General features: G+C 53.9%; 2 protein-coding genes across 5 annotated transcripts; both read left to right on the top strand.

Annotated features, from left to right (window-relative positions):
* Nucleotides 1-8293: 8293 nt before the first annotated feature.
* On the top strand, nucleotides 8294-11113 carry DRAXIN (dorsal inhibitory axon guidance protein). The gene is made up of 5 exons (XM_044445502.1): nucleotides 8294-8791; nucleotides 9164-9454; nucleotides 9930-10013; nucleotides 10315-10404; nucleotides 10979-11113. The coding sequence occupies exons 1-5, from the start codon at nucleotides 8329-8331 to the stop codon at nucleotides 11089-11091; spliced, it is 1041 nt and encodes a 346-aa protein (XP_044301437.1). The 5' UTR covers nucleotides 8294-8328; the 3' UTR covers nucleotides 11092-11113.
* Nucleotides 11114-15524: 4411 nt separating this feature from the next.
* LOC123031063 (angiotensin II receptor associated protein) lies at nucleotides 15525-27113 on the top strand. Of its 4 annotated transcripts, none has more exons than XM_044445508.1 (5): nucleotides 15525-15634; nucleotides 21351-21385; nucleotides 22353-22464; nucleotides 23067-23268; nucleotides 26284-27113. In XM_044445508.1, exons 1-5 carry the CDS (start codon nucleotides 15608-15610, stop codon nucleotides 26394-26396), a joined length of 489 nt encoding a protein of 162 aa, XP_044301443.1. In that variant the 5' UTR covers nucleotides 15525-15607; the 3' UTR covers nucleotides 26397-27113. The 4 variants fall into 4 exon arrangements, with proteins under 4 accessions (XP_044301443.1, XP_044301442.1, XP_044301444.1 ...); XM_044445509.1 differs by lacking the exon at nucleotides 15525-15634 and adding an exon at nucleotides 18221-18763; XM_044445507.1 differs by lacking the exons at nucleotides 15525-15634; nucleotides 23067-23268 and adding an exon at nucleotides 18008-18763.
* The last annotated feature ends 404 nt before the right edge of the window (nucleotides 27114-27517 follow it).

Below are 27517 nucleotides of genomic sequence, written 5' to 3'. Positions count from 1 at the left end.
CATCCATCTCTCGTTACTATTATGGGGTAGAAGAAGAGGAGGCTGGAAAAGAAATGGGCAACCCTCGCTCAGAGCAACCATAACAGCTACAAATGCACTCCGTGCTCATGTGCTTTTCACAGCGTGGTCACCTTTTGCATCTGAATGCTTTCCTTCCATGCAGTGAGAAGCAGAGGGGGAAAATAAATGTTATAATCTTGGTTTCTAAAAGCCAACCCCGCCCCGTCTTTGCTTCTGTACCCTCCACCCCCACACCGCAATTCTGTAGCATCTTGTCCAACGAAGAAGTGTGGAGATCTTGAAGGGCTACAAAACCGTGATCTTTTCTTAGCCTAGGAAAGGTATCCTATTTATTGTAGATGTGGGCCTTTATTATAGATATATGTGGGTGTATTTACAATTCAATAATGCGCATATAGGTCCTTTTATATGTACAATGTATGGGGGTGTGCATTTATATATGTATGTATGTAGGTATGTATGAACTGTATAAATAGCTTTGGTGAGCTTTTCACAATGAAACTCAAAAGGAATGGAGCACCGAGAAACGACATTTAAAAGCACGAAAGAGTGGGTTGAAGAAGGCCAACAAACAAAGGCCAAATACTAGCAGCCCCCAAAACCTTCAGCCCTCAGCCAGTAATACAGAGTCTACGATCCCCGATGGAGTTTCCCACCTCCCCTGCTATTCTGCTTTCTGGGAAAGAGGAGGGGGTGACTCAGACCCCTGCCCAGGTCCTTTGATCCTTTAGTGACCTTCCATTTTCACACCCCTCTTCTGCGCATCAGCCCTTTGGGAGTTTCCCACAATCCACCAGGAAGGTGAGGAATGGGAGGGGAGAAACGAGAGAAAGGAGCTGACCCCCCCCCCCGAGGTAGGAGGGGAGCGAAAGGCGCTAACCAGACCCCCTGCTCCCCTCCCAAGCCAGTTCAGCCCACCAGCGGGCATCTCTTCAAAGCACTTTGCTCTCGGAGGGAAGAAAATAAATACCCGATTTCTAACTCTGATCTCTGAGCTCGCGATCCACTTTGGATGGATGCTTAGTTCCAGACAATATATGTAAGAAAGACAGATCACACCATCAGCTAAAACTCTTTTCTAGGCAGAAAGAGAGATGCACAAATACAGACGTGCGGTACACGCAGTTTGAGATACAGGTGCGCCACACAGGGGTACCCAGATATCGATGGGGGGGTGCGCGCGCGCGCGCGTGTGCCTTTTGGCATCCTTGGAGTTCAGGGTACCAGCTGCCTTTGTCTCTTTGTTCCTAGAGCATCGGTCCCCTCGGGGGCGCGCCTGGCGACGGGGGCGCGCCTTCCCTCTTGGCAATTCATAATCCATCGCTCCCCCACCCTAAAAAAGAGTGGCGCCCCCCTCCCCAAAGGCAGGCGGCTCTCGCACCGTTTCCCTGTGCGCGCAAGAGGCGTAGCTCTCTTCTGCGAGCGGCCCCCTCCGCCTCTATTTTGGGGGCCAGCGGGAGCGCCGCAGTCCGTCCCCTCTCCCCCCCCCCACCCCCGGTCAGGGCGATCCCTTTCGCTGGACGAGGAGGCGAGTTCCTCTGGCGTGAGGCTGCCTCTGCCAGCGACTTCGGACGCAGGTGAGTAAGCCCTGCTGCGCGCCCGGACCCGTGTGCCGGGGCGCCCAGGAAGGGACAGGCTGCGCCCCGGATCCGGCCGGGGGTCGGCGGGGAAGAGTTTGAGCGCGGGTGGATCCGCTGGCGGGACGCAACTTCGAAGCCGTCTTCGCATTCTCGATTCCACTGAAAGGACTTGAAATGATCTGGCCAGGTCGACAAAAGGTAGACGTGTGCGGGGGGGGGGTTAAGAGAGAGCCCAGAAATGGCCCTTGAAGAGTGGCTGGGAAGATTTACTGGGAGTAAATGTGTAACCTGCCTTATCCCTTGGGCTGGGGGTGAATGTCCCCAAAATTACCCTGAAAAGACCCTGGAACCTATTTCCCCAAGTCAAACCAATTAGACATGTTTGCAGGACGGGGAAGCAAAGAGAACCCAGGAACTGCCCCCGAAGGATGTATTTCTGGGACTACATCCCTTGCCAGCTTTCTCTCCTAGACTAAGGTTGAGTCTCCTAGCGTAACATTGAAATGGTTTTTTGATTATCACTCCGTTTCAGAACTGGACGCATTAGAAGGATGGAGGCATTAAAAACAGACGAATTCCAAAAGTGCCTTAAAGTCTGAGCAGGTGGATGGGCAGAAACAGATGCCGTTTCTTTGTTTATCTAACTGTTCCGCTTCGTGCCATCACCTGTCCATCCAAGCTATGGTGTCCAGGAAGGGTGGAATTTTGGGATCTGAATTCCACTTTGTTGAGGTTTTTACATAGGGTTTCTTTGTTTATTGCTATCTGGATTGCCCAATCACCAAAGCTGTTTGTGAGGTCCGTAAAAATGGTTAAGACAATAAATTGGGCCAGTCGAATAACAGATGGGATGAAGAAAGGCACACACCACTAAAATCTTTGTAAGTCTAAAGAGTTGAAGACATTCCAGAGGGCAGGAGACAGGAACGCGCTCTGGTTAGTACTGTTAGTTTTCCATCAGCGTGTCGCTGATCTGGCCACATTCACCGATCGAAAAGAAAAATCATAAAATAATGAACGGCCCCAGCGCTGGCTGGAAGTTCTCCAGCTCGAGCCCCAGGGAGAGTTCCCCCTGGATCAGGACCAAACACTGGGAACCACACATTCCAAATTGACCGCTTCATGCTGAGTGGCAGCCGGGATCCTCTGGTTCTCTTGGAACCGTGGGCTCTATCTGTGCTTTCCATCTGGGAACGAACAGCCATCCTTGGAAGAGGGGACAAAGCCACAGTGGGGAGCGTGGCTGCGAGGGGCACTCTTTCTCTCACCTGGCCTGGGAGAAATTTGGATAAAATGCTCCAATTCTGCATTGGAGAAACCTCTCCCGGCCTGGCTGGGCTGAAGCTCGGGCTGTGGGTTGCCAAACCTTAGAAAAGGCATTTCAACCTCTCAGAGGGGCGGGGGGGCTGCACGAAAGATTGTATGTACATGTCTGAAACGTTTGGGGTGGCACCCCGGAACCCGGAAAAGGCCAACAGGCCAGCTGTGGGGCCATGTCCCACGTCCAAGAGACAGCTCTGGCGACCCGTCCTTCCAGGCATGGTCCTTTTTTATATCATCCGCTGCACAGAGTATGTGTGTGCGGAGGCGGGGAGAGAGAGGGGGAGACGGAGAGTCCGCTCTTCCTGGACTGACCAGACTGCACAATTCACAGCACCTCTCTCCCTGCTGAGACAACTCAAGTAGCAATTTTCTTGTGCCTTTTGTCTTGCTTGAAAGGGTTCCGCCGGGGGTTTTTCGTGTGGGGAGGGGGAGAAGAGAGGACACCTTCCTGGCAGTAAGGACTCGTTGGGAGGCGCGTCTGTTTCAGAAGCCAGCACTGCTTCCCCCGTTCAGGGTCACCTAGAGAGAACTGTTCCTGGACATCTTTGCCAAACCCAACTTTCACGAGGATTCACCCTTGAAATGTCCGGCGTTTTCCCCCGTTTTGTCCATTTCTCTGCTCTACATCTGTGTATTAGATATGCAAAGCGACACTGCACATAAGCGCTGGATCTCACAGTAATGAAGGACCTGTGGATCGGTGCCAGACTCCCGGGTTTTTCTGCTGGATCCAGACAACCCGCAATTCGACAACACTCAACCCAGACTCAGTCCTTGGGTGCTGGCTATGTGGACCCAATTTTTGTCATGTAGGACCAGACCTAGGCCAGCATCTGTGGCTGGGGACCCTTCTGGAAATCCCCCCGCCCCCAAGGCTAGGGAAACCCAGGCCTGGGAGACACATGAGGCCCACCTGGGGGCCCAGTCCAGGCCACCTCTTTCTGGGGACCCACTCCATCATTCTGAGGAGCAGAGATGGGTCATTTGCTGGTTTCCCTTCTCTTGTGCATTTTCTGCCCATTCTAAAACGGTCAGCATGTCGTTAAGGTTGAGGCACGGGAGAGTTTTCAGTTGCAGGATGGTCGCTCTTGGGGTCCCCTGCCTTCAACCGTGCCCAGTCCTGGAGCTAGGTCCTGACCTCCTTGCGTGCCCATCCTGCGGCTGGGGGAGGCGGGGGGCAGCTGAGCCTTCATTTTGGGGGGCTGCACTTTCACTGCTTCCCTTCTCCCACAGAAGAAGGGTGTGTGGCAGAAATGTTCTAGCTTTGCCACCCTCACTGGGCTCTCATCTTTTATGTTCTGATGGGGCAAACCCACCACAAGGTGAGCCATTTGGCAAAGCCAGCTCTGAGCTGTGAATGTTCCTTTTGAACGTCAGTCTCAAGGGGCGGCATCTGAGATTTATAATTCAGGAGGGGGCTGTGGGGAAGCCTTGATGCGGGAACAGTAAAGGCTAGTTTTCATCATGCAGGGAGTCCATTAAGACGTCGCTGCCATTGTGGCAAAACCGTCGAGGGCTCAAAAGCTTTATTGCCCCATTAAGCGGAGAAAAGGGAACGCTGGGAGGAAAACCACACTTGGCTTTTGTGCCTGAAAGGCCTTGCGGGTTGTGTTCCCGCTTGGATCACAGATTCCTCCCCTGACGCACTGTTCCCGTTTTCCTACTTCTTAGCAGTTTCCTGAGTCTTGCTTTGAGCCTGGCTCTGGCGGGGGGGGGGGGGGGTCTCCAATGGATGAGTGCCCCCCCCAATTATCTGAAGCAGGGGTGCTGAACTCCTTTCAGTCCACGGGCCACGTTCCATGTGGAGAGGTTCTTGGGGGCCACATGGGCACGGTGGAAGGGCTGGGGCAGAAAAGCTGGGGGTGGAAATGCCCACAAATACAAATGCATCCCGCTAGTCCTCCAGCCTAACCAGACAGATTTCAGCCTTTCTAAATGGGGGGGGGTTCGGGGTACACAAGGGCTAAGAAATCCCCCCAACAAATGGGGATTGGAGGGAATGAGGAGAAGCCAGGAAAAGCTTTTCCCTGTGTTTTTCATTGGACGTTAATTGGAGTTGAGGTTGCAATCTAATGTAAAAATAAGTTGGTGGCCATGGGGTGCTCCTGCATGATCGGGACACTTTGCACATGCGCAGAGGCACCCCCTTCTTTGTCATGACTTTGCACAGTTTAGGGCTGAGCTGTGACTTCTGTGTGGCTTTGGGAACTGAGCTCGCTTCTGGTTAAGGTCTGCATGAACCGCTGCCCGTAAATCTTCCGGCGACGCCACCGAACGGAGACAGGTGGGGGCTGCCAACGAAGCCGCAAGAGGTCTCAACACGTGCAGACAGGCCAGGCTGAGCTGGGAAACCGGCAGGGAAATCGTGAATAGGTCAGGAGAGAAAAGAGGGCACATTGCAGCGGGGAAGGGGCCACGCCAGAAAGGGGACGGGATTGTGTGCTCTCAGCGGGCCACTTCTAAAGAGTGAGGCCAGAGTTGGCACCAAGAGGCGGCCAGGCAAAGAAGAGACCTCCTATACAAAACCAGCTGAATATGCAGGAAGTGGTCTGGGGACAATAGCTGAGCCCGGCAGGAAAAGAGGGTCTTGAAAGTGAGTCCCGTGGGGGTGGGCTTCGTTTTATGTTGCGAGGAGAACGCTCTCCTTGTGGCGCTCGCGTCCGTATGTGGCCGGCCGCTGGAAACGGGGAGGCTGCAGTGGGAACGCCCCGCGCCGAGGGCTCCAGACAGTCACCGAGGCGTCTGTCTCGCCCCCCGAGGCCCTCGCGCAAAAGTTTGCCCTTCGGGGCTGCGGAAAGCAGATGGAGGCCCGCTCAGCGGGACAGAGGGGCTTCATTGATCGGCACAAAGCCACCTTCCTGCTTCCGAGGCTCGCTGGCCGCGCGGTGGCTAAGCCTGGCGGCTCGGCCGGCCGGGGGTGCTTCTGAGAGCCTCATACATCATCCCTGCGCCCCGCCAGGAGCACTGAAGGGCCTTCTCGGCCCAGGCCGTCTGGTGCCTCGTCGCACGTCACCTCTGACACCCACGCGGAGGGGGTCGGTGGGGCCGCTCGCTCACGGGAACGAGAAAGGCCTCTTCTCAGTGTGGGACACATGAAAAGAAGAGTGAGGCGGTTGTCTCCAACACAACAATCCTTTCAGCTCGGTGCCTCCCCGCCATGCCCAGGGGATGCTTGCGGGGGCACACCTGTTCCCTCGGCTGGCACGGGCGCCCGCCCGCCCGCCCAGGGATCTCTCGGAAGCTCTGCTGGGTTGCAGACGGGCTGCATGGAAATTCCCTCCGAAGGGAATGGCTCGGCCTGCGTCTGGGGGGTCCTTCCGCAGGGCTAGGGGCAGCCGCAAGCGTTCCGCAGAATCGCAGTGCCCGCGCGACGGCGATGGCGGTTGCACGGGCCGTGCAAATGTGTGATGTGCCGCCAAGCGCAGGACCATGCTAGTGCAAACCTATCTATAGTTACGGCAGACGGGAGGAGGGGTTCCTGGCGACCCCCTTAGGTGGAGAGCAAGCCAAGAGGGTTTCTCTTCTCCGAGTCTTTTCAAGGACTGCAAGTGTTCACGTTTCCCCTGGCTTTAAGTTCACGGCCTGTTTAGTCTGGGCTCTCCGTCTCCTGCTTTTGTACCTTTTTACTCGTCGCCCGATCCTTAAACATGGTCCCAGCCCCTTCGCGAGTTCACCCCCCGCCACGCCGTTCACCCACCTGCCTGCCCCCATCTTGGAACGTGCATTTTGTGTTGAAGGAGTGGAATATGCATTCAATAACTGCACACACTTTTCTAGCCTTGGGGCTTTTGCTCCAGTTCTGCTGCGGGCTGGGGCAGAAGACAAGGATGCCTTAAGCATGTGCAAAGTATTTTCCTTCCCCGCTGCCCGTTTCTCGGCCAGTCTCAAACGTGTCCCCAGTCAGAGACAAGGGTGCTGACTCTGCGGCATCTCCAGCTTGCATTTGGGCACGTGTGTGAAAAGCCATGTCTGCCAGAAGTGCCAATTATGGGGTGGAGTGAGAGGGCTGTGGGGTGCAGTCGGCAGAATGGGGGGCAGCTTGGTGGATCCCATCACCAGGAGGGGATGGGACCTGGTAGGGTAGCCCGAGGGACAAGGGGCAGAATGTGCAGCCCAGCAGAAAACGGTCTGCATTGGACTTGGGTCCAATCGTCCGGAATGTTATTCCTTCACCCGTAAAGGAAGGAAGCGGGAGCCTCGGCATGGGCAAGGAAGTGCTCCCAGCCCGAGGACCAAGTTCTGTTCCAGGTGGCTTCATTTTAGGGATGGGTGGAGCCAAAGGTGAAGGGGCGGGGCTGGATTCGCAAGACTTGCCAGCTTTTGTAGCTCAATACTTGGGCAGAGGGAGGGGAAAGCCCTGTCGTGGATGGAGACAAATTGTTTCTTGCCTTGTTCTGTTTCCTTGGCCTTGAACAAAGATCAGCTGCCGATCTGCTTCCGGCAGGGCAGTTTCTCCTTTGGCTGCTGCATGCAGTGTTGACTGAAGAAGAAATGTGGGAATGTTTGCTTGTGTCGGGGCTGTAACTCTTCGTGCTGCAGGCTGAGCTTCGCGCGGTAGAATGCGAAGAATAACAACAACTTGGTGAAATCCCTGCACCTAGAAATCTAGCCTTTTGGGGGTGCTAGCTTTCTAGATGCAAGGAATTTTGCATGTGTTGCTCGAAGAAGCATTCTGTCATGGGGACCCCTGTTTTCAGTCCGAAGTGGTACATTCCAGGCCCAGATTTCCCAGGGGGGGAAATTGCTTCAGGGGGTGGGTGGCAATTTTGGGCAGATTCACGGCCACCTGCCAGTTGTGCAAGTCAGCCATCTGTCCCTGGCTCTTCCTGTTTCCTGAAGTCTCCATCAAAGGCAAGCCAGCTGTGAGGCGGAGGCCGGCCCAAAATGCCAAGCCAGCGTATAACGGCTTTGCACAACAGCTGGTGTGTGCAAGGGGCCCTGGCTTCTTATCACAGGCAGCCACTGTCATTGATTAATGGCCTTCATTTGCATATGAAACCTTCCTGAGCAAGCAGCTTTGCACATATTTCTTAGATGTGGGAAAACAACCCGAGCATAGAAAATGTTTGTGTGGGTGTCTGTCTCTCTGTGTTTATGTCTATTTCTCCTCCTCCTCGAGGTCTGAGATGGAACAGATTTGGATTGGGGACATTCTCAAAGTTTGGGGTAAAGCAAACTTAAAAATGAGCGGAGGAGAGAGATCAAAACAGGCAGATTGCCACTCCCTACTGGGAAGAGCATCCCTGGTTAAAATTTGTCTTGGCCCGGGCAGAGAGGCTGACGGGTCCGTCTCTGTGTAAGCCTTCCAGAGTGTGCCGCTTGAAGGGTCCCTTTGGGAAAACAGTTCTCCGATCGTGGATGTCTGTGCTTCCTTCATCGCAGGCGAGGCACCTCTGCTGGGAACATGGCCTGGCATGTGCCCGTCGCTTCCTCCCGCATCCTCCTCTTCTTCCTTCTGACCGCCGTCCCTCTGGGCTCGCTCGACCCGGGGCCCGTCATGGCTTCCGGCCTCGCCGAGATGGGCAACAGCTTTCCGAGCGGAGATCTCTGGGCGCATCAGCCACGGACCGCCACGCACCACCGGAGGCACGGCCTCAGCGAGCACACACGGATGCACCGCAGGATGCCCTCCAGGGCCCGGGGGGCCAGGGAAGGGGGTCCGGCACTGCGCCCCAGCTGGTCCCCCGCGGGGGGAGAGCCGGGGCTGACGGAGCCGCCTGCCAGCCTCCGGCAGAAGGACATCTTCCTGGGGTTCGAGTTCCCGTACCCGGAGCAAGAGAACCACGCCCCTGGCTCGGAGAGGGGGAAGAGGCCTAGCCGGGAACACCGCCGGCACAGCCGCCGGGAGAGGCTGAAGCAGCCCCGAGGTACCGGGGCAGAGCCGTGGCGGGTGGGTGCCCCAGCCCCTGGCCAGCCCCTCCGTCCAGCCCCGAGCATCTTCCCAGGCCGCAGCAGTGGCCCCAGCGAGCGCCCGGCCCGCAGGCAGCCCTGCCGTACTGTGCGGTGCTGCATTTTTGTGATGTGAACTTATAGCATGTTTTCAATCTGAGATGGTCTGGATGAGACCCTAACTGGCTCCCTTTCTCTCCTGCCAACGCGGAGCAAATCCTAGATTTCCCCCCATTTCCCTAGGGCGAGAGAACAGACGCGGATTTGGGGAGACGGGCTCAGGGCCCAGGTCTTGTGGGTGGCTTGCGCTCCCGTCCACCAGGGCTCCTCTGACGTCCTTTCCACTGCAGGAAAAGCTTCTGTCGCAGGCCCAAGCGCGCTGTATAAGAAGTCCGAAAGCTTTGCAGAGCAGTTCCACGCGCTCCAGGCCGAAAGCTCCTCCGCCGGCTCTTACCCCGCCTCCCTTCTCAGCTCCACGCCCCAGACGTCCAGCGAAGAGCCTCCGGTTCCGCAGGCCACGTCCCCTCGGCCCCGGACCCGCCACGAGGGTGACGTGATGCCCACGTTTGACATGACTCTCTTCGACTGGACAGATTATGAAGACCTCCGCCCGGACATGTGGCCATCGTCCCAGAAAAAGGGTATCTCCCGTGGGGGGGGGGGGTATTTTTGGCCCACTCCTCAGCCCAAATGCCCCCAGAGCAGGATCCACGAAATGTTAATTTTTAAAATGTGAGATACGACATACAAGAAAATAGGGATGGGGAGGGGAGAGGAAAAATAATTTTTATTTAGTATTTGTTTTTAGATTAGACTTGGTTTGCTGCTGGCTTATTGTTTTCGTGTTTTATTGGGTGTTGTTATTGGTTTAATGTGTTTATTTCCTCCTGTTCTGTGTATTTGTGGTATTTATATTGTATTTTAATCCTATTTGTTTATAGTTTTGCTTCGCTATTGTGTTTATTTTTATTTGTATTTTATATGGCATGGTGAGTTGGCTCTGGAGTGGCATACAAAGGCGATAAATTAAAAATAAATAAATAAATAATGAAGTGGTCTTATAGCACAACTGGTAGCAACATCTCTCTCCTCCTTTCACTTTCTCTTCCACCCCAGAAAAACGGCGCAGTAAAAACAGCGGCAATGAAACCACTCCGGATGAAGGAGAGCCGTGCGACCATCACCTGGATTGTCTCCCAGGTGGGCACTGATTTTCATGAGGACCAGCACCAGAGGTGCATCAAAGCACATTGGTGACAGCTGCCTTGCTGATCATTTATTACAGGTCTATACCACCCAATAGCCAAAGCTCTATTTAAACCAGGGTTGGTTCTGGGTCCTGAAAAGATCTGGGGCTGAGAAAGTCCCGCAGGATCCAAAGAAGACCCAAAAGGCACACGGCTGCACATGCTATTCAAGTTATGCCCTAAATAACCCTAAAACCGGGCTATTCATGAGCGGGCGTCCATGGCCTTTCTTCACGGTCTTCTTCCTCCGGCAGGATGCTGCTGTGACTTGCGGGAGCACCTCTGCAAACCGTACAACCGGGGCCTGAACAACAAGTGTTACGACGACTGCATGTGTGCGGAAGGTGAGAGCCGGCAGCTGGCCGGGGCGCTGGAAGGAGTGCCTCTCCACTCTGTCCCAGGCCGCCCGGCGAGGGAAGACGGCCAAGGACGTGGCCACCCGGGGCAGGGCCGGACTTTGCAGGGGACTGAGGGGCTGCACCCCCGTCTGGGGTAAGCTGACCTCTCTGATCAGCCAGCCTCAGCGGGTCTGGGTTCAGGAGAGCCGAGCCCAGCACGTAAAGGAAACGATTCTGCACCCATTTCCGCGCCTGGGAAACGGAATCGCTTTGCTCTTTTTGACCTTTCTCGGTTTCTTCCTGTGCCTTTCTTGATTTGAGTCCCACCAGGGGGATCCTCGCGGTTGCAGTCCAACGTATCTCATCCTGGGGAGGCGCCGATGGAAAGAATGAGCGAGACCTAAAGGAGATTCCATTTCCACTACAAATAGCTGATATTTTACTGGGGTGGGAGTTCGCGGGGAGCTGGGGAGGAAATCAAATTCTCCCAAAATATCTGCAGCATGTGCTCTTCTCGTCAGAATTTTCTTTGCTCTTGGAGCTTCTTGTCAGCCCTCAGAATTTCTCTCTCCTACGTCAGGCTTTCGCTGCTATGCTAAATTCCACCGCAACCGGAGAGTGAGCAGACGAAAAGGCCGCTGCATCGAGCCAGATTCCGCCGACGGAGATCAAGGGTCCTTTCTTAACGTGTAGAAGCTGCTTGCTTGCCGGCGGGGACATGTTTTTTCCTAGCTCCAGCCATGGGAGGCATTAATTTATAATAGTGGTATGGATGGGTGGGAGGAGATGGACCGAATGACGTGAGCGCTGCGGGGTGAGCTGGGATCAAGTCAACGTGGATCTTGGGCAAACATCTGGAATTTGAAACTGGAGGCACAAATTCAACATGAAGGATTGAAAGGGTTTATTTTTATAGTGTATAAAACTGGGGTGTTGGCCCACCTGGGGTCTCCAGATGGCCATTCCTGCTTCCCTCCGGCAGCCAACTGCTTTTTGGCCTTCTTTCCCTACTCTAAAAGGTGGAATTGCCCCTCTCAAGGCTTAGTGAGTGGCGATGAAAGGGTTAAGCGGAAAGAGGGGGGGGTATGTTGGCCCCACCTCTTTTGCCTGAGGCTCCTCCCACCACTGGAATGCACCTCCCTTGCCCAAAGCTTCTCTCAACTCCAATTTGGCCTTTGGACTGCCAAGGAGGTTGCCTTCTGCCTCTCTTTGTGAGTCACTGCTCCTGGTGTGCCTTCTTTTTTGCCCACTTGGGGAAGGTTTGCAAGGGGCCTAAAAGCACCAGGGACACCCAGCCGTGTGGCAGGCGTTTGGTCTCGGCTCGGAGCCCGATTCGCTTGGAGACAAACCCTGAGCGGTTAATCATCCAGAGATGCGGTGGGCAAACACAAAGCCACTTCTCCCAGATTTTGTGCCGGCTTTCCCTATTATGCACCCATTTACATATATTAATTTGCTTCTGCTTCCTACAGGAAGGGGGAAAATGCTTTGCAGAGCACTCTGCAAACCTGCCCAATCCCTTCCCTGTTAGGTTGTCATGCTTATCTCCATGAGGTCTAGAAACTTGAGTCCCAGCACAGGCGCCAAGCACACACAGGCCTACTCATCAGCATCTCTTTCCTTCATCCTTCTCCTTCAGGGAATCCTGTGTTGGGACCAAGGAATTGTTTTTCACCAGTTTGCAGCAGCTCAGCCATTTGGTTAGAACTTAAGAAGAACTGCAGTTATTTATCATTATTTAGGATTTTCTTTTCTGATGAGAAGGGGAAATTGTCCCCTCTAATAAGCAAACGGGGCAGCTCATGTGCCTCCTTAGTGACACTACTGTGATGTGCTTGCATGCTCCTATTTTGACGAAATGTAAATAAAGAGATAGTTATCCTTCGCATCGCTGCCTTCCGGCTTTCTTTCCTGAGAGCGACCAGATAAACTTGCATTTAAAATGTATTTTTAAAACCTGACAGAGGCTTGGCCCATCTGCCTCTGTGTGTAGCTAACTGCTCTGCACCACAAACCAATAGACACACACACACTGCCCTGGCACTTCTCGCCTGTGATGCGGTGACTCAGGGAACAGAATGTTTATGATGATTCCACGTTCCCCTTATGGATGCCGAGAATCCACAGACAGCCTCCAGTTTTTAACTACTTTTGCATTTATACGTCCTTGTAAATACTTTCCAGAGTTACGCCTGTTGCAGCAAAACCAGAGTTTGCTTTGGTGAAATTCACAACAGCAAAACAGAAACAAAACCACGCTTGTTTATTTTTTAAACTCTTATGAATTTCACCAAACAAACCTTAAGAAGGGAAACCAGAGGAGAAAACCAGCTGAAACAACGTACACATCCAAGTAAAAGCAATACTCCAAATGCATCCATTGTCTGTGAGTGTCAACAAAACCAGACGGATGGTAAGACGTTAATCTCCACCTAAGCGGAGCTTTTGTGACCAGTGCTGGACCTGGGAACCTGCACAGTAAGTTCGGTAAACCTTTTGGGGGTTCCCAAATCGCTACACCCGTTCCTGGCCAAAGCACCTTTCTGTTCCTCGTCGGGCGATTCCCCAGCTTCGCTGTCGTTCACCTCCCGTTCTAAACAGGTGAAATGCTTTTCCAAGGACACGGTTACTGAAAGGCAATGCTCAAGCTAAGCCAGTGAGGTATTGGATAGGAGCCGGGCTCTAGTTCCCACTCAGTCATAGAGCCGGCTGGTGGCTTTGGGCCAGCCCCAGACGCTCAGTCCAAATTTCAGGGTGGTTGTTGTGGGGATAAGACTGGGAGCAGCAGCAGCAGAATGACGGAAATGCTTTAAAAAAATAAAGAAGGTGGGACACCGCTCGGAGACAATGAATTCAGAAATAGCTGGGTATCTGGGGGTGTTTGCCACATCCCATTCTCCAGTAGCCATGCGTGCCACTGGGCTGCAGCCCCAAGAGCTTCACCGATCCCGGAAAAAGGGGTCCCCCATGCCCGATCTAACCACCAGGCCCTCTGGCTCAGTTGTGTCTGCCTGGCCGGGCTCACACACACTTCCCAAGAGTCTCGCTCCGCGCTCGCTCCTTCCCCGCCCTCTGCAGAGATGCCGGGAGCTGCTCCTGGGAATCCTGCCTCCGAAGCAGGCAGGCCGGGCGGCCCAGCCGACCTTCAGCCCCTTCCATTCCGTTCCCTTCCCAGCGGCTCCTTATCTCCATGCAGGCTTCCCGTTCCTGCCTGGTTCACACAGTCTTGTCGCACCTGCCGAAAAAACCGTGGGAAGCTGCCGTGCGGTGCCAGCGACTGCCTGCACCGAGGGAGGCGGCGGACAGATGGGGAGCTGAGCCTGTGGGGAGCTGAGCCGGGGCCGGCGCCCCCAGGAGCCGTGCTTGGCTTGGCAGGGGAGGTGGCATTTTGAGGGGGGCAGAGGGGCTCGGCCCCCGTGCCCGCCTGGGAGCTCCTGGCACAGCGGCGACAAGCAAGATCAGATCGGCCAGCAGTGAGCAAGCGGAGGTCTCCGGCTGCCCTCAGCCAGCATGCCTAGCAGTCGGGAGTGCTGGGAGCTGCAGGTGACCCCTGGCAGAGAACCTGTTGGAAAAGGTGAAGCAGCAGCTGCAGAGCAGTTCCTGCTGGCGTATTTTCGGCGTCTCCTGGCAAAGGCCCACGTCTCCGGATGAAAGCATGAAACTTTCCCCAAAGGCCTTTTCAAATACATTTCTGGCTCCGTGCCTTTGTACTCCGCGATTCCTCCAAGGAGCTTAAGGCCGCTTGCATAGATACAAAGATTTTGCTTCACGACAAACCTGTGAGGTAGGCCAGTTTAAGAGTAACATTTGGCAAGCTTTCAGGGCTGCGCAAGGTAGAGGATTTGAACCCGGGTTCCCCAGGCTTTGCCTGAGATTCTAAGCCAGCCTTCCCTAACCTGGGGCAATCCAGAGATTTGGGACTACAAGCCCCAGCAGCCCTTGGCGTTGGGCATGCTGACTGATGGGTCCTAAAGACCAAAACACCCAGGAACCAGGAACCTGTAGTCATGCCCGCTCAACAGCGCCTTAAGTGTATCGTGCATCTGTTTTAAGAAAGCTTCCTACCCTGAAGGAAAGGCACTTTGCACATGCTCAGAAGCAGCTTGACAATACCCTTTTCAAATCTACACACACATTTCTTTGCTAATTTAAATTATTTCTCTGTTTCTATAATGATTTACAATTGTTTTGTTGTTGTTTTTAAGTTATTGCCACTGGCAGAGCCCCTGCTTTCCACGCACAATGTTTGGCGCCTCCCTGGGTTATTGTGCTGTCTGAACACGGACAAGATAGCAAACCATGGCGAGCAGATCTGAGTTCACTACCCAGTGACAATCCATGGCTTCTCTTCATGGGTTATTTGTGGTTAGTTAACCCATGCTTTGCCAGCCTGGCTGCATTCGGGCAATACAGCAACCCGTGGTTCACCCTCAACCCATGAATGTGGGTTATTGAGTTGTCTGAACCCAACCAGTACAAGATAACTGAACTAACCACTTTGGGGCAATTGTGGAAAAGCAGGCGGCCTGGTCAAGTTTCTGCAGAAGGGAGTTGGGCCAGCACTGGGGCTGCTGCGAAAGAGGCCCTGCCCTGCTCCTGCTGCAGTTGGGGGGTGGGGGCGAGTCTGGTCAGCACCCCCGGCTGCCGCACCACTCCAGAGGGACAGGCCTGATTCACAGGCAAGGTTTGGCCCCAGGGTTGCGGTTGGTGGGGTGAAGGCCGTCGGTCAGCATGGGTGGAGGCACGTTCCCGCTCGTGGAAATGGGTCACTTTTACCTGTCACGTGTATAGGCGACGTTCTCCTGCAGGAAGGGAAGCCCAAGCGCCTTTCCCGGCAGGGAGATCAAAGCATGAGGAAAGCCGTGATCTTGGCGCTCGTTCTGTGGAAGATGGGATCGAGCCAGGCCTGGCCGGGGCCCCTCCAGCCTGTCTCGGGGGAGTCCTCCGTCCATGCTCAGGGGCTGGGCTGGGCTGGGCTGCGGCGGCCGAGCGCGGGGGGCCCAGGCGGAGCCACTCCGGATCGCGGCGCCTCCCCGCGGCCGCCCGCCCGCGACCCGCTTCCCGGAGGAGGAGCCTGGCGCGGGCGGCGCGGCCTCCAGCCCCAGCCCGGGAGGCAGTCACGCGTCCCGGCGGGGCGGGGCACGCTCCGCTCGTGTGAACGCTCCGCTCCGCTCGGCTCGGGCGCCCGCCCGCCCGCCCGCCCGCCAGCATGGAGGTGCCCGCGGTCAACCTGAAGGTGCGCGCCGGGGCTCGGGGAGGGGCCGCCCGCCCGCCAGCCAGGCGGGTCGGACTTCGGCGCCCATCGGCCCCGGCCCCTGGGGCTGATGGAGGCTGGAGTCCCGCGCTGGGCAAGGCTCCGGGGCTGGCCGGGGGGACGCCTGCCCGGGCAGAGCGAGGGCCGGGGCTGATGGGGGCTGGAGTGCCGCGCTGGGCAAGGCTCCGGGGCTGGCCGGGGGGACGCCTGCCCGGGCAGAGCGAGGGCCGGGGCTGATGGGGGCTGGAGTCCCGCGCTGGGCAAGGCCGGGTAGCTGCGCGGGTGCCCGAGAGAAGCGGGGCTGGCTGGCGGGTGCAGACCCGGGGCCCACGCGGGGAAGGCCGTGCAGCAAGCGGGGCGCGGCGCCCGGGAGAGCGGGGCTGCGGGTGGCTGGGACGGACGCGCCGCCCGTTTCCTCTTTCTGCCTCATCCCTCTTTCCTTGCGTGTCGTGTCTTTTTTAGATTGTAAAGCAGCGGGGCGGGGGCTGGCTTGTTTCACGGGCTGAGCAGAAGCAGCTCCTGGCGCCTTTGGGGGGGGGGCTGCCCTAAAATAAAAAGGAGAGCAAGAAGGAAGGAAACGGGGGAGGCCAGGTATGTGCGTGTTTGAGAAGGTGTTCCCGTCTGCTGTAACCCCCAAGTGGACAGGTGCACTTGGGAACATTCTCCCAGAGCCACCCCCATGCTCTTTTAGAAGAATTGTGTTTCCTCTCCTTGCACCTTGACTTTTGGGACCGTGACCCTTGCGCAATCCTGCACTTTTCACGTGCCGGTCCCCAAGTGGGGATTTCCCGCTACATATTTCCATTTCTGCCTGAGTGTAGCTTTGCCACCTGCCCCTTTCCAGCTCCTTGGGAAACACGGCTGCATCTCAGCGTCTGGGTTTCCTAACTGTCTCAGCTCTCCAGTTCCACTTCCGGGCTGAAGTGGTGAATGAAATGAAATGGAGAAGGGGAAGACGCAGGCTTCCTTTCTCCCCATCTTACCAAACGTAAGGATTCCACCGTCAGGAATGGCCCACAGATACGTTCTCACAACCGCATTATGGGCACGTAGTGTCCTCTTATCTAGATGAACAGGGTCTACGGTTTTTCAGAAAGGCGGCGACAAGGTTCAGAAAGAATTGTTGTGGGTTGTTGAAAGGTGGGTTACCTTGTTGTCTGAATACAACTGAGAGAACAAACCATGGTGAACAATTCACAGCTCACAAGCCCTTGGCTGGGTTCAGACAACAGGATAACTCAAAGCTCGAGTATGTGTCGAGTTCAGGGTGAGGCGTATTTTCTTTGGAGCTGGTGGCTCCCTGCATTGTGTATTTGCTTTCTAGATACAGGAAGGGTCCTTTGTTTTTCTGTGGAAACTCACAAACCGTATTTCCGAAGCAGGCAGGCCACCTCTGATGAAATTGCAGAAACCAGAGAAGATATTGGGGGGGGGGGGGAGAAATGAGGGACACCAAAAAATTAAGGATTTCCCCTGCCCCAAGAAGTTTTAGAACATTGAGAGGGGATTTTTCTCTGAATATTTCTGGGTTTTGCCTGCCTGGTGTTCGTCCCACTTAGCCTTCATTCTTCCAAGCCAGAAGGTGTCTGAATAAAACGTCGTATGAAGGGTAAGGAGGGGCAATTTGGTGTGGGTTCAAGACAGGAGAAAGCAGCTCACCCACCATGCCTTATAAGAAATTCTGGATGGGGTGCAGGGTTGGTGCGAAGCCCTGGGAACATCTTGGGTTAAGAGGGCTGTCGGCGTTCTGTTTGCCTGGATTATTCATTAACGTGAGCATTTCCTTTAAACCTCTGCACTCACAAAACAGAAGTATATCTAAACAGAACTGGGTTGTGTGTTTCCACTGCCCTGAGACGATGGCGGGCAACCGTGGTGCCTTGCAGTTGTGTTGACTACAGCCCCCATCATCCCTGCGTATGGTGGAGCTGTAGTCCGGTAGATCTGGAGGGCCCCATTTTGGGTGGGGAAGCCGAAGAAAAAAGCTGCAGTCATCCACAAATGAGAGGGGAACCAGCCCTTGAGCGTCACAGAAGCAAAGCCGAGCGCTTCCCGCACACCTGAAAGTATTTCACCCACCTGACATGTTGAGGAAACCCGCCTCAGTGCAGGAGCGATGTCGACGGTTTCGTCCTCTGTAGAAAGGTTAACACCCCTGGAGGAAAGAGAAAAAGATTTTTTCCTGAAATGTGCTGGTCAGCATAAAAATGTTTTTAGTCATTGGATGGCTGTTGTGCAACTTTGGAGTGTTTGTACATTGCCAAAAGAGAAAGCGAAGATCAAGAAACTGGTGGGATGGGAGGGGAGGGAAGGAACTGAGTGATCCACCAAGGGTGCAGTTTAGACAGAACATCTTCCAGGAGGGATGGGGTGGATCCCTTGGTGTGAGTGATCCAGCAAGGGTGCAGTTCAGATCTGCCAGCTTTCTGGAGCACGCTGGGAGTCGTCGGACTCTTTTCTGCTGAAGCAGAAGTCCTCCCTGCTTGGGGGCAGTCTATCTGCAGGTTGCCAGATGCTTTGGAGAAACGCTAGGAAAGGTGCGCTGCATTTGTGCAACCTAAAACACCACGGTGTCTTGTTGGGTCGCCTGAATGTAGCCGGAGTGGCTTGAACCTGCACTGGCTGGGTTCAGACGACAGAGCAAGCCACCCGACTCATCGCTGTTGTGTGAGCCCGGTCATGCGCCCATCTGTGCTGAGGAAGTGCAGCTGATCTCTCAGGAACTGGAAGCTGGACTTCCTGGCCTCTTGGCCCGAGTTCTTAAGGTGGTTGATGTTAGTTGCAAAGTCGCGTCCGACCCATCGCAACCCCACGGACAACATTCCTCCGGGCCTTCCTGTCCTTTAATGTCCGAAAAAATGATTCCCGTGGCACACGCGCCCTTCCCACGGTGCCAGAGAATGGCAAAAGGAGCTGCTGGACCTTCTCAAGGCCAGATAAGGATGAGTTCTGTGTCCTTTTTGCAGAGGGAGACGTATTCTGCATTTTTGTGTATGCACACCAAGTACCCGGTGTTAAATCATCCAGGATCTTGTGAGACTCTTTGTAACATTTTTATAAACGACTGTTCTACTCTTCTTGTGCAGACCGTCCCTGCTTCCCTGCGCCAAGGTAAAGATCTCTTTTGGCCTGTGCCAACACATACGCTAGTCATCTTGTTTGCCTTCAGTGGTCCCCACAGATAAGCATGAGGTCTAGAAACTTTGCAAGGCTGCCTTCTTTTCCTAGGATAGATTTCTGTTGCGAGCTTTTTGGGTGCGTGGGTGTGATTGTGTTCACTTCAGAACCTATGAAAAGCCATGCTGGATTAGACCAAAGGGCCTCTAGTCCAGTCCTCCGTGCACTTGGGGGCTAACCAGCTGCCTGCAGGATCCCTCAGGCAGGGTGGGGGCGAGACCTCCACCTGCCCAGCTCCCGGCAGCTGGTGCATGCAGGCACGCCACCTCTGGTAAAGGTGGTGGCCCACGACCAGCAAGGCTAGTAGCCACGGATAGCCTCCTCCTCCACTGAATTTTGCAAAATCTCCACTGGGCTGAGCAACCCAAAGGTTGGATTCTTGGCTGAATTCCTTTTACCTGACTGGGGGCTGATTCAGGCTTTCTTAGCCGGGGAAAGAAGCGAGCGATTCACTTATCTAGTGAATGGCCTTGTGTTTCACAGACCTCTTTCTGTCATGCTGTGTCATCCTTGCTTGTTCTTTTCCCCAACCCGAACATGGTTATTTTGCTTCATCCACGTTGTTTTGAAACGCAAGAGCACAACCAAGAGACAAGGCTCCCCTCCAGGGCCGGGGGACTTTTGAGAAGGCTGCGAGAAATGCAGAAACTCAGAAACTCCCTGGCTGCTCTGCTCTCGTATTCTTTCACCTTCCTTAAAAAAAGGAAAACAAATCATGGATTTTGGGGGGCAGCTGAAAAATGCACAAAAGGTTATGAAAAGCTTATTGCACGTGTCCTGCCTGATTTTAATTTTGGGCACCACAGGGGGGCAATTATGTTAGGCCAATACAGGCTGTGTTTGCATGGAGGTCTCCGTGTTAATAATGCTGGACTCTGGGGACGTGCAGAGGCGGGTGAGGGGGCAGAAGAAGGGATGTTTAATTAGCTGACGGTTTTAAATGAACAAATGTTACCCCGCCCCCTCCCTGTGTACCCACACTTTGCTGGATAATATAACCGGACTTTTTTCCCTTCTAAGCTGTTAAAACAATAAATATATTAAAATATTTTCCTTTATGCAGACGGATTTTTAAAAAGCTCAGTACGGTGGCATAGAAAACACAAGCCAAATCGCTCCGCAGGTTTGCCATTCTAGGTCGAATCTTAGTTTTTTAGATAAAATTGGCTCTTGCAATTAAATTGTAGTGGTCAAGACACTTCCAAAATGTTATAAGTCTCTGTGTTTTTTATGCACTGAAACAATACTATATGTTTTGTTAATCTTCAGGCCACTATGTTACAGGAGGTGAGCTTTTACATTTCCACTTTTATAGTATCCATCTTTTAGCTGTTGTTTAATCAAAACAAAACAAAATGGGATTTAAACAATCCCATATTTTCTTCCAGCTCAGTTAAACTGTGGAAAGGCAGGGCGCTGAACCTCAGTCTTAAACTCTAAAAAGACATGACATTAAAGGAAGATAGAACTAAAAAAGCAGTCCTTTTTCAGCAGGGCTCTGTCTCTTACTAGGTCAGTGCAAGTCAAACATGACACACTGCCCTTAAAATGCAGACATCCTGGTTCTTGTGCCACTTCCAGCTTTTCCGCGAATATAGTCATTTCTTTCTTTTTTAGAATTGCACCATATGAGGAAGGAGGGCAATAGGATGATGGATGTCCTATTGGGGCTGCCCCAAGCATTGCAAAAGCACTGAGGGAGAGCAGTTTTGTGTGGGACTTGCATTCCTGCTGCAAAGTATCTCTCTCGGTGTGTGAAAGAGAGGGAGAGGTCTTTAGAATATTTTTAGTGGCTACTTAGAGGTTAAGCATAGAATACGATTTCAGAAACTGTGCCTGACAAAGCACGGCAGGCCATAAAAACCCAGCGTGAAAGCAGAATGGGCCGGCATGAAATGCAGGCTCCTCGAGCCTTGGTTTGGTGCAAGTGTGTCGCACGTCAGTGCAAGGCCTCCCACACATCCGAGCGCCTGTGTGTGCTCTGTGCCTTTGTTGTATTTGTATGCAGTGTTTTCAGGTTTGCATCACGCTGTTAATGCAGCCCGAGTGCCGCTTTTGCTAGACAGGTGGGGTACGCGTCAAGCAAAGACATAAAACTTTCAGATTTATACGGTACGCTATGAGAGCAGATAATTCTAAGAACTTTGGAGGAGGCCTGATGGATCTGACCAAAGCTCACAGCCCCTGCCACCTTTGTTCCCCAGCAACTATATTCTGATACTAGAGAAGCATTTTGCCATGAGGACTAGTAGCCTTTGTCTGAGCCCCCTGTAAAGCCCCCCCATTACACCTTGTGGAAGGGAATCCCCTTTGCTCTGTCCCAGACCTGCCATCCACCCGCTTAGTGTGGCGGCCCTTTTCGCGTTCTAGGAATCCTGCCTGCCTCTTTGTCTCTTCCCTGTTGGGCTGCGAAAGTAGCACCCATGTTGTGAGCCGCCCCGAGGCTTCGGCGAATGGGGCGGCATAGAAATGTATTGATAAATAATAAATAAATAAATTGCCTTCTTGCTTTTCCTTGCAGGCCATCATTCTGCTGCACTGGTTGCTTACGTTATGGTGAGTGAGCTGGCCCGCTTCCTTTGGATCCCTGTGCTTTCCAGAGCCGTCGCTCATGGATCGTGGCCAAGAGCACACAGGTTCTCCTTGCCTCTGAGCCAATGCAGCCTGGCTTTTTGAAAGCCGCCGTGCCGAAAGTACCCTCTGGGGCCCCACATGGCATCGGGTGGGGGAGGATGAGAATCCACACGATGTCGATCCGGGAGTGGCTGGCAAAATGCATGCTCCGTGTGTGGCGCCAGAAGGTTGCACGTGCTGAGTTTCGGTCAGCGGCGGGCGGGGAGCCAAACTTACCCCATCTGCCAGACTGCTGACAACAGCTTTTTCTGCAGAAATCCTTTCCATATCCTCCCACGTTTTGTTCTGTCCTTCTTGGGGGGGTGGAAACATCCATCCTTTGCTTGGCATTTAAAGGGCTTCCTAACACATCCATGGGTCCCCAGTGTGTTTGGGTTTGGTGGGCACATGGTGGAATGCTGGGAGTGTATGGGGGCACTGTCACAAGATGGCTGCCACAGGGGGAGGTCTGCCAGCTCGCGAGGTGGCTGCCAGGTGGGCACGGCCAGTCGTGAAACAGCTCCCAGAGGGCGAATCGCTGGTGAGACTCAAAGAAAAGTCCGTTGTCCAAAAGCCGAAGGCCGAGATGCAGGGGATGAACGCCAAAACCCAGCGGCACCCTGGAACCCCAATAAAGATGCTGCCCGAGGGAAGCTCTTCCGTTTTAATGTGCCAGCACGAAGACATTTTTAAAATAATAAAGTGTAAGGAGTAAAAACCAGGAGGTGTGGAACCAGCTGGGCACCAAGGGGGTTGTCTTAGCCGCTCTGCAGCCAGCAATGGGGTGCCAGGTTTAATCGAATTTGAGCTGAGAAGAGCCATTTTCTTGTAGCGAAGGCTTGAAAGCAGCTTGTGCCAGGTGTGCGCTGAAACGATGCCAGTTTTGTTTCTTTCTCCCTCTCTCTACCAGGGGCTGCATGGTGAATTGGTTACCCAGTTCCTACGCCTGGGGAAACTTCACTTCACTCGCACTGGGCGTCTGGGCGGTTGCCCAGAGAGACTCCATCGATGCTATTCTCATGGTTGGTTTCTCAAGCTTTTTGTCCTCCTGGTCGCTGCGTGTGTCTCTGCGCTTCTGTTGGAGGCCAAGAACGGAGCCAGTAGAGAAATGCGGCTACCGAGCGTTGGCTAGCCGGCTTCAATCCCTAGAATTCTCCACCATCCTCTTTATCGCTCTGATTATTAACTTTACGGATGGTTATTTAATAATATTTAATGTTTTAATACTTTGAGCTTTTCATTGTTATCTTTGTTATTTTGGTTGTTGTTTTATTTCAGTTTGAGGGAATTATCAGCTGGGAAAGGAGGAGTGGCCAGGGAGACAGGAGCGGGCAGAGGGAAATGCCAACTTCCCACCAGCTCGGTGGACAGGCGACTTCATTTTAACTCTTCCCTCCCCATTCCTGTCTCCTTGTATGCCGTTATTACTGTGCAACATGTGCTGACATGTCTCATTTACTGTCCATGAGCCACTCGGAGATAAAAACGTTTCAGTTAAACTGCAAGACTTGCAGCGGGGAGATGGCACCTCATAATAGGATACGGTGACGTGCAGGAAATTGCAAACCCAGGAAGCCCCCAAGGCCAACAGCTTCTGCGCTTCTCGTGTGCTTTTCCTTCGCAGTTCCTCACCAGCCTGTTGCTGACGATCCTCATGGACATCATTAACATCAGCCTGTGCTACCTTACCCTGCCCACGCACCTGTCGGACACGATGCGCTTCAGCACTGGCATGGCCATTTTCAACCTCCTCCTCAAGCCCTTGTCCTGCTACTTCGCCTACCAGATGTACCGGGAGAGGGGAGGCGAGTACGCCTTCAACATAGGTAGGCACCGGTGGCGCCGCTTCCACCCTCGACAGGCGTGTCACGTCTGGTGTTGGGCCCCCTTAAGCATAAGCGACGTCCTTCGTGTTCCGTCACACGGCCTGGGAGAGACTGCTTCAGCCTTTTCAGCTACATTTCCTGGCGTTTTGTATTTCCTTCCTTCCTTCCTCCATCCGTCCTCCCTTTAATCTGTTCTTCCTTCCTTCCTTCCCTCCGTCAGTTTCCTCCTCTGCCCGTGTCCTCCTTTCCGCCCGCCATGCTTTTCTGCCCATGCGGCACTTCCACCCTGCCAGTTTCTTGCATCTGTCCCTCATTTCCATCTGGCTTCCCTTCATGCATCCGTCCTTCTTTTCAGTCCACGCCTCCTTCGCAGGTTCCCACGTCCTTCTGTTTGTAACGATGCTCTTCCTTTCCAGACCTGGAGCCTTTGCCAGAGAGCCACTTTACCTACGACAGCGTTCATTCCGTCGCCGTGCCCCTCGCTTGCCGCTTCTGAGCCCACCTCCCCTCTCCTGCTTCCGCTTTCTGTCCAGCTTGTGTGTTGGCCTTTCGGAAACCTCCAGCCCTCTTGCGGCCTCCTTTCCTTGCCGCTTGGTGTGCCACTTGCTAGAGAAGGGCACGTCTCCCAGGACGAGGTGGCCCCGGGACGAAATGCAGGCCATTTTGGCAAGAGAGTTGTAAGGCCCTTTGCCCTCATGGTGTTTCCAAGACCCCATGAGAATTGTAGCCCTTTAATTAAGAAAATAAACATCCCCCTGTTAAGCAAACACTACGCACATTACTATGCTACACTTGCAAGCAGGAAACCTTGCAGTGTCTCTCTTAAAGTTTGCTTTTAAGCTTGAAATGATTTGCATCTTCCGGCCTCCTAGAAAGTCTGGCCTCCAACTCCCATCGCCCCTCGGTGCCCTAGCCAGTAGTGTGGGATCATAGGAGCTGTAGGCCAAAACCTCGGGGGTGAGCACACGTTAAATCTAAGGCTTTGGGCCTTCCAGGAGCCCACCTGAGTGAATGCTGTGAGAAGATGATGTTGGTGAGAAGGCGATACGTCCCTGTCTCTTGTTTGCACGCCTACTAGAGTGTCCAGCCCAGGATGGGAAAAAGAGTGAAACGGGGTTGGGGCTGTTGTGAACTGGTCACCTTTCTTAGCCACCTTGCACACTCATTTTTGTAAGAGTTTTCCCAGTTGTTCTGCAGTGCCAACTGCTCAAACTCCGCCTTGCGTGCAGGCCGGTCAGCACCAAGGGTCGCCACGTTTGGGCCTCCACCGAGGACTCACACCCCGACTGCGGCCCGCCAGCAAGACCCACTGCCCAGAATGAGGATGGGCACACAAGGGGGAAGTCGTCAGATAAGCCGTGGGTGGGAGAGAGTTAAGGGAAGGTAGGAGAGCATGTGGGGAGCCGGCACTTCAGTGCCCTTTCCCCGAGTCATTATGAAAGAGAGCGTGGGTGGCGGCGGGGACTTGATTGCTCAAGAGGAGGTGGGGTGGCAAGCTGAGCCCTGCGGATCCGGGCCACAGGTGCCTCATGCTCTTTGAACCAGGTTCCGAAAATAGACACACCCCGAGCATTTTCAGTCTCTCTGTCCCGAGGGAGAGTTGTGCTCGTCCTCCTCTCTGCTTGCAGGCAGTTTTGCAAAATGGAGAGGACAGGAGACACCATCTCCCTGCACGGGGGTGCATTTCGTTTAGGGGTGGGCAGCTTCTCCACCGCTGAATTCCAGCTGCAGTCATGGCCGAATGGTCAGCAGAGTGTTTCCAAATTCTGGTAGCAAGCCACCACAGTGGCCTAAACAAGACCACCTTTCAGGCTGAAACCAAAGCCGAACTGGCTGGGGAACGCCGGAAGGTGCGGGGCATTTTTTCTGGCTAAACATATATAGGATTACACCTTAAAACGCCAACACTGGTCTCTCTGGGACTTGCGAGTGGCTTTTAATTTTCTTTCTAAATTAAATAAAAACCAAAAGGTGATACAGAAAGAGCAGTTGGCTTGGTTTCATTCACCCCGAGAGGAACACAGATGGATCCGATGAACGGGCAGACAACTGTTGCATCGTGTTTCCGAATCAGCCAGCCAAATGCTTCCGGAAAGCTGGCATGCCCTAAATTTTCCCCTGCTGCACGAGGCGACTTTGTTTCTGCACTGCAACTGGACAGCACAAGTCCGTGGGGTTTGGGTTGGGTTGCTCACAAATGCCCCCTGCCAGTTTGAACACAATCACACCTAAAAGCGGTGCTAACACAAAGATGGCTTTAGCCGAAGTTTAGGCAAGGCTGGGAAGCTCCACTCCTGCAGGTGGTTGGGCAAGGGACCCCTGAACACAGACAAGGGGAGGGGACTGGATTTGGTCACTGGGGGAAAAGCAGCACCGTTTGTCCATTGTGGAAGATCAGCACAATGGACAAATAGAGGGAGGCTTTGGCTAAAGATGCGGAATAATCTAATGCCATCGGGTTATGGCACAAACCAGGAGGCAGGGTGGCCTAGGGGTTAGAGTGCTGGGCTGGGACTCGGGAGCCTTCTGCTCGGTCATGACGTTCACCAAGTGCCTTAGGCCCGTCCCTGACTCTCAGCATAACCTACCTCGCAGAGCTGTTGTGAGGATAAAATAGTACTATAAAAGTTGGGTTCCTTGCAGGAAGAAAGGCAGAATAAGCCGGCTTACATTTGCTTCCTGTTTTTGCCTTCACCATTCCTTGCATTGACCACTGACCTTGAGTTACCTAGGACGTTCCTTGCATTATCTAGAACAGAGATGGGCTTTGGTCTGATCTAGCAGGCATCTCGCCATTCTTACCATTTGGACCTCACGTCCTGCAAGTGCCAGTGAGTGCAGCCAAGGGTTGGAGCTGAGAACATCTGGGGACCTTCCACCCTCCCTTTAAGAATGGGAGGGAAGAAGCCACTGGATGGGTATACAGGTGGTCACGGCTGGCCTGAGAATGGTTTGAACCTGGCTTGCTGCCTCTCTGATGCTAAAAGTGTCGGGGTTGCCCCTCTTCTCTTGCAGGCATCCTCCAAGTCGGCCATGACCGCAGCTCCTACCAGCCCATCGACACGCCCGAGCCCCCACGGCCGTACCCAGATGTGGCAAGCAAGGCTGGGCCTCCCCGCCCTTACTGAGGGTCCCTCTCACTGCCGAGACAGCAAGACCACCAGTCTCTCTCCTTTTGGAGTCCAGGGCTTGGGATTCAAAGCCCCGTGCCCTCCATTTGGTCACGGAAGCACAGCTTTGAAGCGTCTCTGAGAGAATCCGGAAGTTCAGGTGCCCTCTTCTCAGGAACGCCTCGGGGGGCTGAGACCTTCCCACTGTTCCCCCACCGCAAATCTGGAGCCTTCTCAAATCTTCTGGGAGAATGCGCCACTGTTGAGCTTTCCCCTCCAAGACGGTTACCTGTGCCGCTCCAGTCACTTTCTTTTACTTTCTGCTTTTCCCAAGCTGAACCTCTGGTCATTTCAAACACCCTGCGCCTCTTGAATGATCAAACCTGCAAATTTATCAGCTCCCTAAAAAAGAGGTTCTGGGGGATACTTCAGACGTGGACCGCAAAGGTGCCCCGCACACCAAGCCTCGCTCCTGGAGACTTTATGCCACTGCTGGAATCGTTTGAGGAAGAGCTGGCTGCTGGCAGGAGCTGCCTAAGATCAACACACCCTTCTCCCCTACCGTTGCCAAAACCTGAGCCATTCTCTGCCAATGCTTTGCTCTTGCACACTTTCAGGGGTCGGCCGGGGTGCCAAATCTTTCAGCTCATACATGTACGTCGTGCCTTCAAATATACAGCCTTTGCAGCCGAGTTTCTTTAGCAGAAGAAGATGTTTAATAAAATGTTTCACACAGTGCTGAGCATCGTTTGGGCCTTCCACCAGGCACCTGGGTGGTGTAGCGGAATTGGGGCTTGGAGGGATGCTTCACTGGGGCCGTTTTAGTAGCAGGGCTGTGATGGCATCTGCTGCCACACTCCGATTTCCCCGTCTGCAACCTTTACGGGGATGGGGACAGGGAGAAGTTTTCCCAGCACCTTGCAATCAACGCTGGTCCAATTTTTCCCCTGATCTTTTCCAGCCCTTCTTCCTTCAGTTATTTGAAAGTAACGACACTCTGGTTGAAGAGAGATTCGGCAGTGACAAAAACGAGAGGGATTCTCATGGGTTCTTGTGCTCAATCTTGCTTGGGGGGCGTCCAAGGGGTGTGCCCCAAGGTCCTGCAGCCTCCTCGGATCCCCACACATGCATGGGAAGGC

This window comes from Varanus komodoensis, unplaced genomic scaffold (genome assembly GCF_004798865.1).
Source record: "Varanus komodoensis strain SLA01 unplaced genomic scaffold, ASM479886v1 scaffold48, whole genome shotgun sequence".
NCBI lineage: Eukaryota > Metazoa > Chordata > Lepidosauria > Squamata > Varanidae > Varanus > Varanus komodoensis.
Note: the sequence above shows the minus strand (reverse complement) of the source record. Positions and strands in the feature narration are given on the sequence as shown.

Excerpts from the sequence above, each read along its gene's own strand:
- LOC123031063 (XM_044445507.1), top strand. The coding sequence starts at position 18,499 with ATGTCCGAAAAAATGATTCCCGTGGCACACGCGCCCTTCCCACGGTGC. Across the intron at positions 18,764-21,350 it reads CCCTGCTTCCCTGCGCCAAG|GCCATCATTCTGCTGCACTG; the intron begins GTAAAGATCTCT and ends TTTTCCTTGCAG. Across the intron at positions 22,465-26,283 it reads CCATCGATGCTATTCTCATG|GCATCCTCCAAGTCGGCCAT; the intron begins GTTGGTTTCTCA and ends CTTCTCTTGCAG.
- DRAXIN (XM_044445502.1), top strand. The coding sequence starts at position 8,329 with ATGGCCTGGCATGTGCCCGTCGCTTCCTCCCGCATCCTCCTCTTCTTC. Across the intron at positions 8,792-9,163 it reads GAGGCTGAAGCAGCCCCGAG|GAAAAGCTTCTGTCGCAGGC; the intron begins GTACCGGGGCAG and ends TTTCCACTGCAG. Across the intron at positions 10,405-10,978 it reads CGACTGCATGTGTGCGGAAG|GCTTTCGCTGCTATGCTAAA; the intron begins GTGAGAGCCGGC and ends CTCCTACGTCAG.